Here is a 20,257-nt window from a genome sequence, read left to right as displayed (position 1 = left end):
ATCACTGAAGTTTTTGCATCATTCACCAATTTCCCTCTAATATTGATGCTTTCCTCCTTCCCACTTTTTACTTGCCTCTCTATTTACCACAATTCTAAATAAATAGATTGAAATGCTCAAACGCATTATTCATTTCTAATACTATCATGTCCTCCTTCACTATCTTTTCTGAATACATTGTAGTACATTGCTAATTTTAGGAATGTCAAATTCCTTGCTTTCCCTGTGTTTGGATCAGATCTACAGTATCATCATAGTCTTAGGTAACGACTTGTGTCAAAACTTATTAACCTTATTTACCACAGTCCAAGGATTTATGCACATGTACTCTAAACTCACCTTAGTATGCCTCCCCTGTTTGATCTTTCCTATTTCTGATCGACCGTTTATTCTTGTGATTTTTGATTCTTCTGATCCACTGTGTAACTATATCTCCTTTTGAATCTGTTATGAACAGGTTTTATGACTGGGATGAGAGAAGTGTGCAGTTTATCTAGTTCCATTACTTTGTAGGTCACATCACTGGCTTAAGAGTTTAATTTACACACAAAAATGGTCAATTATTTACCTTTGCTGCTATTAAACCCAGAAACTGAAAGACACTGTGGCACAGTGATTAGCACTCATTAGTTGTCTCACAGTGCCAGGGACCCGAGTTTAATTCCCAGCTTTCTCCCCCTGTATGCATGGGTTTCCTTCCCCAGTTTGAGAGACGTGCTGGTTAGGTGCATTGACCATACTAAATTCTCCCTCAATGTACCCAAAAAGATGCCAGAATGTGACAGCTAGGGGATTTTCACAGTGACTTCATTGCAGTGTTAATGTAAGCCTATCTGTGACACAAAAAAAACTTTAATCAGGCTTCTTTCAATAAACTTAGAATGAAGGACTTATAAAATAAAACTTTTAAAGAAACTATTTGCAAAAACTGGTACACACACAGTTGTACTCTGGAAGTATCGCTAAAAAAAACCCCAGCATGGATGCTGACGTGTGCACACACATACACAAACAAATGATAAAAGGTTAGCATCTCTGCAGAGAAAGGCTTTGGAGGATAAGCTATACAGAATAAAGGATGAAGTTCGCAGGGTTTTGAAGTTGTTGATCTGGAGCTCCATCACGTGAATCCCCAGTAGATGACTGGAGGTTCCTAGAACAGACCTTCGGCATGGAGAAGAATATGGATCAATTGTTCTTATTTCAACTTTGTAGGTTTCCAAATACAGACAAGTTATACTCAGACAAGGATTCACTGGCTGAAGGTTGATAACCACACACAGAATTTCAGACTGGGCAGGGAGAAAGATTTAGGGGAATCTTCCTTTTCACCTTTCCCAAAACCAAATTCAAAAAGAATAAGTTTATTTATTAGTGTCACAAGTAGAGTTACATTAACACTGCAGTGAAGTTACTGTGAAAATTTCCTCAGCTCAAAACTTAAGGCTCCCCTGTCAGCTGATTTCCAGTAAACCACTAGGCCTTTGCCTTTAAATGAGCTTTCCCTCAGCAATTAAAATAATTACAGTTCAAACAAGCAGATAGCTCTCTATCTTCACTGGAGAAGTGCAGCCATTAGCCACAGAAGGGTCATTTGCATTTTAGTAGCTTCTCTTAAAGATATGTCCAGAAATGTCACTTGCATTTTAATTATTTTGTCAACATTTTGTCTAGATATGAACGTTCATCAGTCTTACAGTTTCTTGTGTATCGGCCTGAAAGTAAAGGTCATCTGACCTCTCAACTCTATTATTCTAAAATAAAAAGTTCATTTCGGGGTTATACTTTAAAAGTGCATGTTGTCTGAGTGTGACAAATGCTTCATCCTGGTGTTTCTCTCCCTGCCCAGAATGTTTTGAAGTCCCTCACACACAACTGGTCAACCATCTCCAAACATTGGTTTCAGCCCTGTCCAATTTATCTATCTTGTTTGGGTTCTTCCTGCTTCTGGGAAATCTACATAATATGGCTATGAAGTGGCAATATTTGAATAAATTTTTAGGCCACTATTCTCAACCACAGTATGACTATATTTTTGTTAATCTCCACTCAGTGAGTATGCCGCAAAGCCCAAGAGGGATTTGGCATAGCACATTTTTCACTGGGTGAATGCCAAAATCCTAGAGACAGTATTAGAGGATGCAATATATAAACATACTTCTGCTCTCAGCAAAACTTAGGGTCACTTACACAAACTCACACTAAACTCTTCTGATGGCAGTAGCTGTCCAACCTACTGCCAGTGGTGATATACTGTCCTTCATCAGGCAAGGCAAGGTTTAGTGCTCATTCATGTCTATAAGATAGTAGAATGTTGACTTCCCTAAACAGCACTAAGCTCTAAGATGGCACCAGTCTCAATGTTGCTATCACCCTATTGTGTTGCAATCCAGTTGCAGCTGTTTATTAGACAGCTGGAGTTTAGAATGTTTCATGGTTCAAGCTAGTTGAACCATATTTTTCTTGCGTTCCTGAGGATGACTAATCCCCAGTATTACAATTATGAAGTTTATAAGATTATTACATTTTGGGTCTGTAGCTTTAAGTTTAGCATCAATAAAGACATCTTCTTTAGATCTTGTGACCTGTTCTGAAGTTTGCCTAATGGTAACTCTGGATGATTTGAACATCCACATCATGACTTGATTGTCAGAGATCACAAAGTTTTAGATTGCTCTATTGAGAAGGTGATGCAAGATATTTCCACCCGGAGACAATAGCAGCGGTCATCGGGTTTACAATGAGTAGTCTCATACAATCCAAAAGCAGTGTTAAAAGGTACCAGGTTGTAAACAATTTTTCTATAAATGGTTGATTTACTACTTATGTTTTAAAATTATATAAAGGCACCAATCACTCAAACACACTGTGGGTCCATTTAATTAGACTAGGCACATAAAGAACATTTATACAGAAGTAGAACGCTTAAATACATCAGCAGCAAAGTTTTATGTGCTGTTCTGCTCACAGGCCAAAGTGAAACTAAGACTGGTTCACATGGCACACTTCCCACCTGATGATGGCATGCTGCTATCCATTAAAGGCATAGTACAACACTTCTAAAATGAAAGAAAGTTGGGGATCAAGAATACCTCATTAGCATTTTACTTGAATGCAAGGCCAATGAGTTTCACATTGCCATGGGCAAGAAAGCAGAGGAAAAATCATTTTTCAGATCAATTTTTGGGTTTCTCTACAAATCAATGAATATCATAGACAGTTCTGTGTGGTCAGCAGAGATTGCTTATCTTTGCGAGCTACCACAGCAGGATGAAAGAGGTAGAGCTCCTTGTTGAAGATACACATCTTGCAACCTTCTATGGATTCTGGGAGATTTGTTCTGGCAAGGGGCAAGAATCGTCATCAGAACAGGCTTTAATGACAGTAATGGATTTAAGGAACTTTCTGAAAAGCAAAGAAAGTGCCTGGAGACAGTCACCTGCAGTTACTACTCAACAAATTAGGAATATAGGAATCCATTGGAGGCTGGGAGAAACATGGGCTGATTGCTATCAGGGCTGTAATTCTGCACAGAGAGCAATGTGTGATTAAATATAAAACAAAATATTCCTCTGTTGTTTAGAGTGTTCAATGAATAGTAATTTTAATCATTTGTCACAGTAAAAGTTTTAAGAAATGAATTGTTGACATGTCTCTTTCAGCTAGAAAATAGTAGTTTGATTTTTTTTTTCAAAGTTACCAGTTTCTATGGAGATCCTAAAACCAGAACAGTCTCTAGGCCTCAAATCTGGTCTAAGGATACATAGTTACATGCAGTACTGTCGGAAATAACTATATGGAGAGGGTAAGAGAAGAAAAGTTGCGCAAGCTTCATTGATGTCTATATAACCATCCAAACTGTAGTAGGAGTGTCCATTGTTTTCTAAAACCATGCCACTGGACGTGGAAGGTTGAAGTATAATATCAGTAACAGTGTTTTACATGTACTGTTTATTTTAAACACTAAAATTGCTGTTTCTTCTGAGTCCTGCAGTTCAGTCGCAATGAAAACAAAATCTGTCGTTTAAAATCACTGGGCCAGTGCTTACATAGTAAAGGTGGTATGAGCTCTCCCAAATTAGTTACTGTAGTCTGGCATGCTTATTGATCTTTGCTAACAGTTCTTAAGACTAATGAACAGCAGACTAGAATGTAAAAGAATGAAATTGAATTTTAGAGATTGCACTAAAATGGAAAAAAAAAACCCATGTAAAATTAAATCACTTATGAATGACAGAATTGCATGAAAAATCAGTAAAAACATTTACTTATCGAATCCAGGAGGCTTCGTGGAGAACATGCCCGTATCTATATCAACAGGGATGAAGTGGAAATGCTTGAAAGCTTCAAATTTTCAGGTGTCCAGATCACCAACAACTTGTCCTGGTCCCCCAGTGCTGACACTATGGCTAAGAAAGCCCACCAACATCTCTACTTTCTCAGAAGACTAAGGAAATTTGGCATGTCAACTACAACTCTCACCAACTTTTACACATGCACCATAGAAAGCATTCTTTCTGGTTGTATCACAGCTTGGTATGGCTCCTGCTCTGCCCAAGAACCGCAAGAAACTACAAAAGCTGGTAAATATAACCCAATCCATCAGCCTCCCATTCATTGATTCTGTCCACACTTCCCACTGCCTCGGCAAAGCAGCCAGCATAATTAAGGACCCCAGGCACCGTGGACATTCTCTCTTCCACCTTATTCCATCGGGCAAGAAATACAAAAGTCTGAGGTTACGTACCAACCGACTCAAGAACAGCTTCTTCCTTGTTGCCATCCCTGCTGTCAATGGACCTACTTCGCATTAAGTTGATCTTTCTCTACATCCTACTACATCCTATGACTGTAACACTACATCCTGCACTCTTTCCTTCTCTATGAATGGTATGCTTTGTCTGTATAGCGTGCAAGAAACAATACTTTTCACTATATACTAATACATATGACAATAATAAATCAAATCAAGAAGGCGAATCACTCATTTGAAAGGGCCCTGCATCACATATAATGTTGCTCATTACCAAAAGTATAATCTTTAGCAATAAACCGCATATGTTTGGTGTTTAATCACTTTATTTGAAATGCTATGTGGTTTGGTTTACAAAATATATAAACAGTGCGCTCATTACAGTTATGCAAATCTTCTTGTGTGTTTAGCAATTACCTCCATATAAACCAAACAGGAAATTTAAAGGTCATTCAATAAAGGGGAAATCAAAACTAAGTGGAATAAGTATTTACTTAGAAAGTTTACAATTAAATTATAAAATCAAACTTTTGTTTCATTGCATGTATATGTCAAAAACATGAAACATAAATTACAATTAAAGCCTTGAGGTTCTTAAAAATGCAAAGTTAATTTTCTGTACAGCATATTTCTTTTAAAAAGGTAAAAGAAAAGAATGGACCCAATATGCAATATAGCTTGCAAGGATAGAATGACAGTTTAAGAAATAGCAGGATTTTTGCTAAAAAGTGAATATTCATTTTTTTTGTATTTACAAAGGATATTTCACTTAATTTTTGAAAATGGAAACTTTTAATTGATTAATTGACACTTTACATGTAAAATATAGAACAAGGCAGTTAAACAGTCATTTGCTAGTTAATATGAAACACTAATCATGTGGTTTAGTTTAAAATCTCTGCTCCTTCTTCTCAGTGTTGCTATTGGATGCCACACAGTAGCTACCTGCACACCAGTTCACTTTCATAGAATAGTAGGATATTTGGGAATCCTCATTCATTTTCCTTTATTCCCCATGTACATTTCTTCAGGTTATTTACAGCCCGGACTACATCACTTCAGTTGAGTTAATCGTCTGCTGGGAGTCAAAAGGCTGGTGGTCGGGGTTGACAATACTGTTAGAGTCATCAGAATGTCCTTTCTTTGCATGCTACTAAAATGCTTATAAAACTATGGACTAACACCATTCAAGTGTACAAATATGTACAATGAAAGTACCTCCATTGAAAATTGGAGGATATTTGTTGCTAGTTTTCCCCACGCATCAGCTTTACTTCATAAAGTGTGTTTAATACAGTTCAATGTGTCAGAATATAGGTTATTGTGTTACATAAATATGAGGTATTGCTCGACCATGTACAGTTGCACAGCAACAGTAGAAAATCAAAAACTGCTTATTCAGTCGAGTCACAAACCTCCAGAACACTTTTCAGTTCAAATCTGCCTTTGCGGCCTGCATGCATTCCACTGAACACTGAATATAAATTGCAAGAATCATGGCTTTCTTACTGTGCAAGCTGTGTATGATAAAGTTGAGGGCAGTTTGATACAAAAAGACAGGGCGCAGTTAGATTGAACCTTGTCATTAATGAACCTAGATATTCTTTTTAGAGAAAAATAATAGGTTTAATACTTTGCTGTTTCACATTTTTAAAATTATTACTTTTGTGTTACTAATGATTGTGGCCTCATCTTTTTCTGGAAAAAAAAATAGTTCACGCTTCTGTATCCACTTCTACCTCTGCTGTTTGTGCTATGTCAGCATCACCGAGTAATTCCGTTTCTGGTACCAACATTTTGTCATCTTGGACATTCTCAGCTGCAGGTACTTCATCCACAACAGTGGGTTCATTGGGCTCATCTTCTGTGCCATTTGACTGGTCTGGGATCAAAGCAATGCGATCTGTACCGGATGCATTTGAAGGCGCTGTTGTTACATAGCCCGTGCTTGTGGAGCCACTTCCACTGTTGTGGGAACCCGTCTTTGGTACTATCTGTGGGGGTAACTGCTGAGGCATCTGCATCTGGATTTGCATTGGGTAATAATTTGGCAAGTAGGCCCCATAGGCTGGCATCGGCTGGTAGCCATTTACTGGAATGTACAATTGGGGCGGTGGAACCATCGGCCGTATCTGTCCTTTCACAGGTATGAATTGAGGAGGTGGAAAGTGTGTTTTTTGCTTTGGTCCCACATATCTTGCATTACTAACATTGCTGACTGGACTAGTGCTGAGGGAGCTAGTCTGTGTGGCATTGCTGCCCCCAGAAGGAGGAGCTGAGCTGTTATAGTTGGACAGATTTTCCCACGTTCGGAGTCTTGTGTGGATATCTTTAAACCGTGGCCTTCTTGATGGAAATTCATTCCAACACTCCAGCATCAGACTGTATACCCAGGCTGGGCAGTCATCTGGACAAGGCAATACATGACGGTTTCTTATCATTTCTATGACATCTTGATTGGAATACCCACAGTATGGCTGCAGGCCATAGCCAAATATTTCCCACGCCACTACCCCAAAAGACCATATGTCGGAATCAACAGAAAACTTGCCATATATGATAGCTTCAGGTGGCATCCAGCGGATTGGTAGAAGTGAATTTCCCATCAGCTTGTAGTAATCTGCAGAGTAAACCTCTCTGAAAATTCCCAAATCAGATATTTTTACATGGAGTTTATCGCAGACCAAGACATTCCTGGTGGCCAGATCTTTGTGTACGACATGGTGGCCAGACAGGTATTCCATGCCTGCTGCTATCTGAGTCACAATGTGCAGAAAGTCAGCTGGTTCCAGTGCAGACTTCACTGTCCTGTCATCATCGCTGCTTCCAACATCCGAATGTGGTGATCGCATCACTAGGAATTCATGGAGGTCACTCTGGGAAGGGTAACTGAAGATCATGCTCATGGGCTGTTCCTTGGTCACTATGCCGAGCAAGCAAACAATGTTCGGATGCTGCAGCCGAGATCGCATCAAAGCTTCATGTTTGAACTCTTCTCTGAGTGACACCTCGGTTTTATCCTTCATTGTTTTAATAGCTATGACTTGTGCTTGTTCTCCAGGGCCTGTACTGTATAGATGTCCCTTGTACACTTTTCCAAATCGATCCTCTCCAAGTTCTTCCATAAATCGCACTGCGGATAGACATATATCTTTCAATTTTCCCTAGAAGGATAATCCAAAAGAAATCAGTTAACAAAAATATCGGAGCTAGAATTACACAACATATTTGAAATTGGGCTGGTTAGATTACAATTAAAGTTTCTATTAAATTAATTTACATAATCACAAACTTAAAGTCAATGGAATTGGGCAGTGCAATAAAACAATAATTTATTTCTGTTTCTTTCCATTACACATTACTCCTTGCTGTATTTAAGAGTGCTAATCCAGTGCAGTTTTGTTAAAATAAATAAAACAGATATACCAGCAAAAATAAGCATTTTTAACAAGGCCACACCTGCAAGTAATCCAACTCGAAATCATTGAAAATGGCTTTTAAAAACCATACTGAACCAATAACAGTTTCATTGATATGCACTGGTCAGTTCCTTGGGAAATTAAATACTTTTGATGTTAAAAAATGTCTCGTGTGACTACTAAGGTTTGTGCGCTTAAGAAAACAAAGACATTTTTAACAGCCTTCCCAAAGTAAGTACCGTGACTGGAATCCTGTAGTGTCAATCTGGAGCATGTTTTTTGTGGGTGGAACCCGATTCATGCAAACTGAATCTTAAACCAGTGGAAAAAAGAGTGAGGAAAACACTAACATAACTCATGCTTAAAATGCCCTCATCTGTTGTGCTAATTCATTCAAATTTACCTAGATTGCACTGATATTACTAGTTTTAACAAGTCAAAACCTTCTTAATATCTCATGCAATTTATAAACAAAACCAATTTTTCTTGTTTTTTTAACAAGATGTTAACCTTTGAAAATTAAAGCCTATTTTTCTCACACTAAACTTTAGACGAACCCACAAAGACCACTTTAAATGAATCGACAGGTGGGTAATATATTTGACATTTACCTTTATATGGTGAGAGCTGAACAAATGTACAGCACATAAAATTCATGTAATTGAAGAATAAGTTAACCTGAGCTCATTAAAATGATGAACTATGATTCCCCCTTGCCGCGCTCCCCCTGCAACTGCTGATCTTAACTGAGTTGTGGGGATGGTGGGGATGAAATAGTGGATGAAATGCACCAGGTCTTTCATCCTTTTTAGCAGTTGTTGTCATGCTTGTGATTACTGGCATGAAGTACATCATTAACATCAGAAATCACATTGATTTGTATTGCAGCAAATTCCTTTTGATTAATTATAATTTTGAGTTTGTTTGTGCCAGTTTAAAAACAGACACATTTTAATAATAGTCACCTGAATTGGAAATATAAATAAATGAGTTAACAGTTGTTTTCCATATGGTTAATGAGAATTGAGCTTTAGAGAAGGTCAGCTATGTTTTTTGGCAAAGGAGTTATGGCAGATAACTTTGCAGAAGTGAAATGAAAACAAAATAAAGAAGCAAGTACATTTGGTTTTGAAGTGCCTATAATTTGCTTACACATAATAATTTGATTAGAATCATGAGAGTAGTACAGCACAGAAGAATGACATTTGGCTCAGTGAGTCTGAGTCAGGGAGTGGGTGGCACTTTCTCCATACCACTGCAATTTGTTCTCCTTCAAGTGTTCATCAAATTCCCTTTTGAAAATTATTTTTAAATCTGTTCTTCCCACCCTGTAAGGCAGTGCATTCCAAATCCTAATAATTGTTTGTGTAAAAAAAAGTTTTAAAACTCATGTCACTTCTGGCATTTTTCCCCAATCACTTAAATCTGTACCTTCTTGTTTTTGACCCTTTAGCCATTTGAAAAAAAACTCTATTTACACCTTCTAAACGCTTTGTGATTTAAAACATCTTTATCAAATCACTTAATTTCCCTTCTCTGCTCAAGGAAAAAGCTCCAACTTCGGCATTCTATTCACATTAACTTAATTCTCGTAAACCTCTTTGGTACTTTCTCCAGAGCCTTCAAATCCATCCTCAAGCGTGGTGACCAGAATTGGAGACAATACTCCTACTGGGATTGAACTAGTATCTAATAACAGTAAATAATAAACGCTTAAGTATAACTTCTCAATTTTGTATTCTATACCCAAGATTCAATTTACCCACTTAACTGTGTTGCTTATCAGTCCTGCCACTCTCAACAATTTGTGCACATGCACCCCTGTATCTGCTCCTGCGCCCTTCCTGACGTCTGCTTCTGCGCCCTCCCAGACGTCTGTTCTTGCACAACCCCCCCCCCGCGATGTCTGTTCCTGCACAACCCCCCCCCCCTGCAATGTCTGTTCCTGCACACCAACCACCCTCCCCCCAACATCTGCTCCTGCTCCCCCGCCCAAACGTCTGTTCCTGCAGTGCCCGATGTCTGGGTTTGCACCCGCATTAAAATTGGAAATTAAAAAAAAACATTTGGTCTCTCTTCACTCTTCCTAACAAAATGCATCATCTCACACTTCTCTACATTGAATTTCTTCTGCCAGGCATTTGTCCATGCCAGCACCTGCCTAGGTGTTCTTGAAGTTTGTTCCTATCTTCCTCTCTGTATATTTATACTTCTAAGTTTCAGGACATCTACCGATTTAGAAATTGTACCCAATACCCTCATGTCCAAGTCATTAATGTGCATCAAAAACAGTTACTGTCCTAGTACTGATTCTTAGGGCTTTTGATAAAGCAGCTCTTATCAATAAAGCAGCCACTCAACACAACTCTTTGATTTCTTTCCCTTATTTCATTTTGTATCTATGCAGTAAATCCCAAGGGCTTCAATTTTCCTAACAATCCTAGTATATGAAAGTTCACAGGTACATCATCAACTGCAGTGTTCTCGACTCTCCTTTACTAGTCCATGTTTGTCCAAGTGGCTTTAGTGTTAATACAGAACTTCACATCAGATTGTTGTTATACAACATTAAAGCAAGTAGTGCTCTCAGCTGCTCACTGAGTAAATGCAGTGTTCGTCAACTCCTGTCCACAAAGTCTTGGAAGATCCCGCTCAGCCATGTTTTACTCTGAATTAGGTGAACTTAGTTAGAGGAGCAGCAGATGTACTACTGGTCTACGAGGTGCTTCTGCTTTTAGTTACTGTCCCATGTCACCCGCTGGAATATAGGGACATTGTGTAAAGGATTGAGTTCAACTGTGATATATCACAGCCTACCAACAAGCATCATAAAGCTTCACATATTAAGACAGTTTCATTGGATGATCTATAGATGAATGAAATGCAAGTGGTAGTGGAGGTTAGGATGTACTTTTTGAATTAGAATCCAGCACAAAATGAAAGGAAAAAGATTGTTCTGGAGAGAAGAGCTTTTGGTCTTTGACTGCTTTATAAAATGGAAAGCTTTATTTTGTTGTTCATTCATGGGATGTGGGCATCATTGGCAAGAGCAACAGATGTAATTACCCACAAGAAGGTGTAGTTAGTTGCTTTCCTGAACTGCTGCAGTCTGTGCAGTGCACCTATACCCCAGTGTTGTTACAGAGAGGCTTCCAGCTCCCGCTGAATGCAGGCAAGGACTGCTTCAATAAAAGAGTTGCACTGAACACTCAAATCATTAGAAAATATTCCCACTTTTGATTTTATAATGGAAAGTCATTAATGAAGCAGCTGAAGATGGTTGTGCTAAGGACAATGATGCCCTGAGAAACAACTGCAGCAACCACAACCATCTTCCTTTGTGCTCGGTATGATTCCAACCAGTGGAGAGCTTTCCCCTGATTCCCATTCACTTGCATTTTACAAGAGATCCTTATTTGGACAAATGTCAAGAGCAGCCACTCTTAGTTCATATCTGGAATTCAGCTCTTTCGTCCATGTTTGGACAAAGGCTGTAATAAGCAATGGATCTGGCAGAATGCACACCAGACATCAATTAGCAGGCTATTGCTATGTAAATGCTGCTGGATAGCACTAGTAACACCTTCCATCACTTTGCTGGTGATTGAGAGTATTCTGACAGGGCAGTTTTGGCTGGACTAGATTGGTTCTGCTTTGTGGACAGGACATACCTGGGCAACTGTTCACCTCGTCAGGTAGATGGCAGTGTTGTAGCTGTATTGGAACAGCTCGGCCAGTATTGGAGTACAAGACATCAGCACTACAGCTGGAATGTTGTCAGGACCTACTAGATTTTGCTGTATGCAGTAAATGCAATCATTTCTTATTATCATGTGAAGTGAAGTGAATTGGCTGAAATCTGGCATCTATGATGGTGAGTACACAGGAGAGGACAGAAATGGATTATCCATCAGCACCTCTGGCTGAAGATTATAAATGCTTCAGTCTGATCTTCTGTCCTCACATGCTAGACTCGCTATCATTAAGGTTGAGGATGTATAGGCAGCTTCCTCCCTTGTTGCTTATTGTCCATTTCCATTCATAGCTTGATGTCACGGGAATGCACAGCTTTAGTTTATTTATTACTGTCACAAGTAGGCTCACACTAACACTACAAATGAAGTTACTGTGTAAATCCCCTAGTCACCACATTCTGACACGTGTTCGGGTACACAGGGAGAATTTAGCATGGCCAACGCACCTAACCAGCACACCTTTCAGACTGTGGGAGAAAATCAGAGCACCCAGAGGAAACCCCCGAGAGGAGAGAATGTGCAGACTCCGCACAGACATTGACCCAAGCTGGGAATCGAACCCAGATCCCTGGTGCTTTGAAGCAGCAATGCTTACCACTGTGCTACCATGCTTTGATCTGATCTGTTGCTTATGGAATAGCATCCAATACTGCTTTTACTGTTTAGCATGCATACAAGTGCTTTAGCAGGTCGTGATCTCATTTTCAGGAATGCTGGGTGCTGCTGCTTTCACTCCTCGTTGATACAGGGTTGGTTGCCTGGTTTGATTAGAATTATAATTTAAGGGATATATAGGGTCATGAGATCATAGATTGTGGTTGACTTGTTGCAATCCTATTATGGAGTATTTATGTTTAAAGAAGAAATCTGAAACACCTAGCAATTGCCCAACAGACCCATGAATAGAATTTCATGTTTTTTTTAAACAAGAACATTATTGTAGATAAATATAAACAAAGCCAGCACCACTAACATAACACTGTAGCTATGAATAAAATGCAATTAACTCAGTTCTACTTTTAACTTGTCCTCAGGAGTACCCTTATCTTACAAAATCTTGAAGACTGATTCACTTTTCATCAGACCAACCCAAAGGTATGCCAAAGCCCTATGGAATTCATTTTATTACTTTTTAATTCATTCAGCAGATGTGGGCATCACTGACTGGGTCAGCATTTATTGCCCATCCCTAATTGCTCTTGGACTGAGTGGCTTTATAGGCCACTCCAGAGTGCATTTAAAAGTCAACCACATAGCTATGGATCTGGAGTCGCATGTAGACCACATCAGGTAAGGACAGCAGCTTTTCTTCCCTAAAGGACATTGATGAACCAGATGTTTTTTTTTTATTTTTACAGCCATTGACAACGGGTTCATGGTCATCATTAGACTTTTCATAGAAGCATATAACCTCTACAATGCAGAAGGAGACCATTTGGCCCATCGACTCTGCACCCACCACCATACCACCCGGGCTCTATCCCATGTAACCCAACATATTTACTCTGCTAATCCCCCTGACACTTAGGAGCATTTTACCATGGCCAATCCACCTAACCTGCATGTCTTTGTACTGTGGAAGGAAACCCGAGCACCTGGAGGAAACCCACCTAGACTCGGGGAGATTGTGCAAACTCCACACCGATAGTCATCCAAGGCTGGAATTGAACCCTGGTCCCTGGCACTGAGGGGCAGCAGTACTAACAGCTTTTAACTCCAGATTTTTTATTGAATTCAAACTTTCCTCATCTGCCATGGTGATGTTCAGCCCAGGTCACCAGAGCATTACCCAGGATCTTTGGATTACTAGTCCAATGACAATGTCACTACACTACTGTTCTATCTATCTCTGATTTGAGATTCTATAATAATTCTTCCCATAGCACTTCCCTGTGCAATTCACCAATCCTCAAGGATGGTGGATTTTTCAGCTCCTTGTCCTAGCTTCGGATAGACGTGGACTACTTTACCCTTGTCTGCTCTTTCAAAGCTGACTGTTTTCTGGCTCAAGAGTCTGTGAAAACAACTGTAGATTTCTTCCTCTAGTTTCAGAGCAGGCAAATATTCCAGCTATGTCACCATTTGTCAAAACCAAACTGAGATTGAGACTCCACCAGTATTCCATATGACGAACAATAACATTCGTTTTTTTCTCTGCTTAAGGGCAAAACTGACTAACAATCATTTCCTTTGGCTCTCCCTGGAATGACCAGTTATTGTTAGCTTGGCAAATTTCAAACTTTTCTTTTTGTAGTTCAATGAGATCTTGAATGCTCATTAATGACAGGACCTCAGTTTAACAATCCTCTGCAAATACAGCATCTCCCATAAGAAGGACTCCATCATTGCACCGGTTTGTTGGTCTGGATTATGAACTCAAACTTAGAGATGAAAATGCTGTCCCCTTAATGTTGATAGGAACTGAAAACCATGTAACAATATTGAAGTATTATGATACTAGCATAAAATTACCTGTTTGTGAGGGCTGATGAGTGGCATTTCCATGTCCTGACTGGGAGAAGCCATCAGCTGGCGCCGCTGTGGAGAAGGCGTAGATGCTTTGTGTTTGTTTCGACACATGCAGATTAGGAAAAATAGCAAAGCAATGACCAATGGAATGGCAATGCTGGGGACAAGAATGTAGAGGATCTCCATTTTGCTATTTTCACGTGGATCTGTAGAAATAAATAGGTTAATATTGTTAATATTGCTCAAATTTGCTCAGAGTGTCTTAGTAGAGAACCTCTGTATTGCAAGAATCATAAACATCCTTTTTATTTGTTATAAGCTTTTGTTGTTTTAATAATGTATTGAAAGGACAGTTGGAGAAGTGACTTGTTACGAATGTTTGAGGGATCTAGGTTATCACGCAGTTAAACTGTAGAGTAACAACCACTATGGTGTTAACTTGTATCTAGCTCAGTGCCAGCTCTAACCAATTCTTCTATTTGCATTATTAGAGTTACTAACAAGACATTTTTATTTTGCAAGAATGGTGGAAAGAAATAAAAGGAAGTTAGCTTCATAATTTAGTGTTCAGGGAACCTCACTGCGTAGTGTAACAGTGTGCAAATCATAAGCTACAGCAGCTGCCAACAACAATTTAGTGCACATATAAGTTTCTGATCAGGATACAAATTTTTTTGACAAAAGTGCAAGTTGAGGAGCTAAGAGAAGAGAAAGAAATGCTATTTGTAGAATCATTGAATGGTTAGAGCACATAAGGAGGCCATTTAGCTCAGATGGTCCAAGTGGATCTCTGAAGAAGCAAGTCATCTAGTGGAACTCCCTAATCTTTCTCCAATAGCCCTGCAAATTCTTCCTCTTCAGTTAAAAATCAAAGTCCCCCCAGTGACATAATTGAACCAGAAGGCAAATGGTATGTTGGCCTTCATAGCAAAGGAATGGTTTACTGGAATTGTATGAGGCATTGGTGAGGCCACACTTGGAGTATCATGTGCAGTTCTGGTGTCCTTATCTGAGGAAGGATGTCCTGGCCATAGAGGAATACGGCTAAGGTTTACCAGGCTGTGTCCTGGGATAGCAGGTCTGTCATATGAGGACAGGATTAGACAGGGTTCAGGTTCAGAAAGAATGTCCTCAATAGTGGGGGAGTCCAGGAGCAGAGATCATAGTTTGAAGATAAGGGTTAAACCTTTTAGAACTGAGGTGAGGAGAAATTTCTTCATCCAGAGGATGGTGAGTGTGGGCTAGGGTGGATCAAGATATTGAATTTGATGATCAGCTATTTAAAAGTAAAAAGTAAAATTTATTTATTAGCCACAAGTAAGGCTTACATTAACACTGCAATGAAGTTACTGTGAAATTCCCCTGGTCGCCACTCCAGTACCTGTTCAGGTCAATGCACTTAACCAGCACGTCTTCCAGACTTTGGGAGAAAACTCACACAGACACAGGGAGAATGTGCAAACTCCACGCAGACAGTGACCCAAGCCAGGAATCGAACCTGAATCTCTATGAAGCAGTAATGCTAACCACTGTGCCGCTCATAATTATCATAATGCATGGTGGAGCAGGCTCGAAGGGCTGAATGGCTTACTCTTGCTTCTAGTTTCTATGGTGTTTGACAAAAGTTCCAACTCTTATCCACAGCAGTATCTCCATCCTCATTCTAAACAGATGACACAAAGTCTTAGTGTCTTGACTGACCCAGAGTTCCAAACTCATTACCACCATGTACTTTGAAACATTGCCTTTTTCTAACCCTATCTTATTCCAATTGTCAGTGAAACTCAATCTCTCACTTTCATTCCCTGGCTTCAACATTTCACACAGCCTGGTCTCTCACCTCCCTTATGCCTCCCTAAACAAACTCCACCATATCTGACACCTGCTTCCTCTCCTACCTTAACACCCGCCTGCTAATTATCTATATCCTTTCAATCTCCACCTGCTTCCCCTCTTACAATGCACAAAATTCAAAATCTTTATCCCAGATTTACAAATCCCTGAATGGCCTCACTTCATCCCATCTCTGCAGCTCTGTACCTGAGCCCATACTCTCTAACTGCCAGACTGTCGATTCCATCTCCTGTACTTCTCCTTCGGTGATATACCTATGACATACTATCTGAAACTGCCTTTTTCAACCTGTGTTACACTCCAATCTTTGAAGAGTTTTCTAACCTGGTTCTGCAGTAAATTCATCAAAATATCCTACTTTTGCTGAGTCTGTGCTCTCAATCTCAACGCACTTTGACTCCTTTTATTAAAATGAAAGGCACTATACAAATGAAATAAGTCCTTGTTTAATGTTGTCCTGCACAATATCATTTCATGTTAATGTCACCCCCTAATTAGAATTGTGCATTTGCATTGCGTTGCTCCCAAATCACAATAACATAAGAACATAAGAAATAGGAGCAGAAGTAGGCCATCCAGCCCTTTGAGCCTGCCCCGCCATTCAATAAGATCATGGCTGATCTGTCGTGGCTCAGTTATACGTCTCAGTATACATCTCTGTATACCTGGACATCCCTACCCAGGTCTCTTGTTGAGCCTGCGAGACCTGGGAATTGGGTAAGGTTTGGAGCAGACAATCTTGGGAAGGGATTATGGGCCTCAGACAACTTTTCTGCACAATGTTGTGTTTTCTAGGAACCAATTTATAATGTGAAGAGAAGACTCCCTTTGCAAGTTGTTGAGTCTGGATGACAAAGGGTCATCCAGACTCCAAATGTTGGCTCCGTTCTCTCTCTGCAGACGCTGTCAGATCTGTTGAGGTTTTCCAGTATTTTCTCTGTTTTTGTTTCAGATTCCAGCATCCACAGTATTTTGTGCTGTAATTTAGCTTTACTTCCCTTTCTTTAACTCTGTTGTGGTGCCCTCCAGTGGTCCACTCAATATTACAGCAAGCTGCCAACAGCACAATTATACTGTTTACTCCATGACTTCATTGGGAGCACTGAGTTGAAGCTAATCTCTGTGGGATGTGTTTAAATTTGGATTTCTTATCTGTGTGATCGTAGTTCTCCACTCACTTCATTGATCATGTCACATCAATATACACTGGTATTTGTGATTCAAAAATAACCCCTGACACAACCCAAATTTGAAAGGACCAAATCCATCAGTGGTTTTCTGTGTCTATGTAGACATGTGTAAGTGCATAGATGCGTATCGGCAGCCATTTCTGTGGCCATCTTGCATTGACAATTGACAGCATATCATTGCAGAAAAATCAGGACTATATAAGCCATGCTGTGCCACATTGTCAGTATTGTATAATTAAGCATCATTCCCCTTTTCAATGATTCCGTATCAGTCTTTTTCTCTCTCATTTATGTCATAAAATAATACTGAAGGAGGCCATTTGGTCCATTTGGTCCATTGTGCTTGCTTTTTGGGAGGGGTCTTCACTTAGCCCTGTAATTTTCTTCATTCTCAAGTATTTGTCCAGTTCCTGAATTAAAGTCAATACCAAATCTACTTTCACACCCTTTCAGTCAATTTATTCCATAACAATTCACTGTGCTGAATTTACTTTCCACTTGTGATCTCTGGGTGGGATTCTTCAATCTCATTTACCCTGCCCCGCTGTCAGTGAAAATGGAGACTTTGGCGCTCAGCCAAAACTCCATTCACTGCAGCAGCAGTGGAGAGAATCCCAGCCATGGGCGAGATCAAAGATTTCCAGTGTCTGGTCCTTCTGACAATCACCTTAAAGCTGTGTTGTTTGATATCCTCACTTCTGCCACCAGACAGTTTCCCTTTATTTAATTCAGATTTGGAACACCTATCAAATCTCCCCCTAGCAGTCTCTGCTCCATTGAGAACAAGCTAGTGTCTCTATGTGACTCGGTCTTTCATCCCTGCCACCTTGTGAATAAATATTGTCTGCACCTTCTAAGGTCTTGATATCCTTCCCAAAATATCGAACCCAGAAGTGAACATAATATTCTATCTGAAAGCCAGCGTGGATTTGTTAAAGGTAAATTGTGCTTGACTAACTGGATTGAGTTGTTTGATGAAGTAACGCAGACGGTGATTAGGGGAGTAATGTTAATGTTCAAATAAAATTTCAAAAGACATTTGATAAAATTCCACATCATGGACTTGGTAACAGACTTAAAGACTTTACATCAGTTTAGTAAAACTTCCTTATTTTTATATTCTATGGCTCTATTAATAGTCAGAGATCTGATATGCCTTTAAGTTGTCCTGCCAATTTCTAACATGTATTTAAAACCCTTAATCAGTTTCTACACTCGCTTAAAAGGTGTACCACTTTGTACATCGTGTGTCTCATTTTCATGCCAAAATGAATCACTTCACGTTTCTCTGCCTAGTCTGCCATTTGTTTGCCTGCTTCACTTGTCTGTCAATATCCTCCTGGAATCTGTTACTTCCCTCCTTATTATTTGCTACATTTCTGAGTTTCACATCATCTGACAGCTTCAAAATTACGTCCTGTATGCACAAGTCAAGGTTATTAATATATAAAAAACAGCAGTAACCACAAACTGAAAACAAAATCATTGCTACTTATTGCCCCTTAGCCAATTCCATATCCATGCTACCTTTAATCCTATTAGCTTTAAATCTGCTCATAAGTCCATTATGTGGAACTTTATCAAACATCTTCTGAAAGTCTCTATACAACATGAGTGTCAGAAAGTCTCTGTACAACATCACTAAATTGTATCCCAGATTATCATCACTCAAAAACTGTGGCCAAAGCCTCTGCAATTACTCCCCTTACTTCCCTGAGGAACCAAGAATGTAATCACCTGGACTGGGTGAATGTTCTAGTTTTGATTACTGCCAATCTTTAAAGTAATGCTCTTAATCTACTTTTATCCAATGCAACCTCATTACTACTTTCTCCTGTACCAGTACATTGACAGCACCCTCTTCACATGAAGACTGATTCAAGATACTCATTTAATACCTCAGCTGCGTCAAGTGTCGCCATAAGGTGGTATTTTTGGTCCATAACAGGCACCACACTTCATTTGACCATCCCTTTAATATGTGTTTTGGGTTCATTTCTATGCTGTTTTGTCACATTCTCGCTTTGTCCTTTTATTCCCTTTCTTAGAACCTTCCTGTATTCAGCTTGGTCATCCACTTCATTATGAACATTATATTTGTCAGAAGCTTCTGTTTTCTTTCTCATTTTAGTTTTGACATTGAGTCATTTTAGCTTTGGATGCACTTCCTTCTCCATCATGAGAATCGGTCTAGTCTGCATCTGCCAAAGTCAGCTCATCTTTGAAGGCCTGATATTTATCGTTCAATTACTATTCTGCCTGCCATTTTTTAAAAATTTCAATCCACCTGATCCAGATCTCTTTTTAATGTGCAGAAATAAATCTTATTCCAGTTAAGCATTTTTATGCATGACTGCACCTTGCTTTTTTCCACAACTATTCTAAACTTGATGAAGTTATGACTACTGTTTCCCAAATGCTCTCTGGTATACCATTCTTCTCTTCCTTCCCAGTTCCAGCACCACTTCCTTCCTCATTGGGCTGGAAACAGTAATCAAGCCAGTTCTCTTGTACACATTTCAGGAATCTGCTCCCTCACCCCACGCCTTCTTCTCCCTTTAAACTATTATCATCCTGGTCTATATTAAAAGACATGTGTAGTCCTCCATTATCACTACTTCATTGTTCTTGCATTTTTCCATAATTTGTCCACAGCTTTACTCCTTTATTTCCTTCTCAGTGTTTGGTGGCCATTAGCATACATTCAATAACATTATTGCTCTTCTCAGTTGTTGCCTAATTCTAATTAAGTAGATTCTATCCTTCACCATTTAATTACATTGTCACCGCAGATAGAAGGTTCTTATTTCAAGGTCC

At 39.4% G+C, this 20,257-nt stretch overlaps 1 protein-coding gene across 3 annotated transcripts in view; it reads right to left on the bottom strand.

The window, feature by feature from the left end:
• Positions 1 to 5,061: 5,061 nt before the first annotated feature.
• ror2 (receptor tyrosine kinase-like orphan receptor 2) overlaps positions 5,062 to 20,257 on the bottom strand; it is a 250,042-nt gene continuing 234,846 nt past the window's right edge. For all 3 annotated transcript variants that reach the window (XM_080188746.1, XM_080188747.1, XM_080188748.1), the window contains 2 exons: positions 14,400 to 14,602; positions 5,062 to 7,917 (listed from right to left, as the gene is read on the bottom strand). In XM_080188746.1, the coding sequence (XP_080044872.1) occupies positions 6,469 to 7,917; positions 14,400 to 14,602 (1,652 nt within the window). In that variant the 3' untranslated portion in view covers positions 5,062 to 6,468. The remainder of the gene's footprint in view (positions 7,918 to 14,399; positions 14,603 to 20,257) is intronic.

This window comes from Carcharhinus amblyrhynchos, chromosome 5 (assembly GCF_965287045.1).
Source record: "Carcharhinus amblyrhynchos chromosome 5, sCarAmb.v2.hapA, whole genome shotgun sequence".
NCBI classification, from domain to species: Eukaryota; Metazoa; Chordata; class Chondrichthyes; order Carcharhiniformes; family Carcharhinidae; genus Carcharhinus; species Carcharhinus amblyrhynchos.
This window is presented reverse-complemented; position numbering and strand designations above follow the sequence as displayed.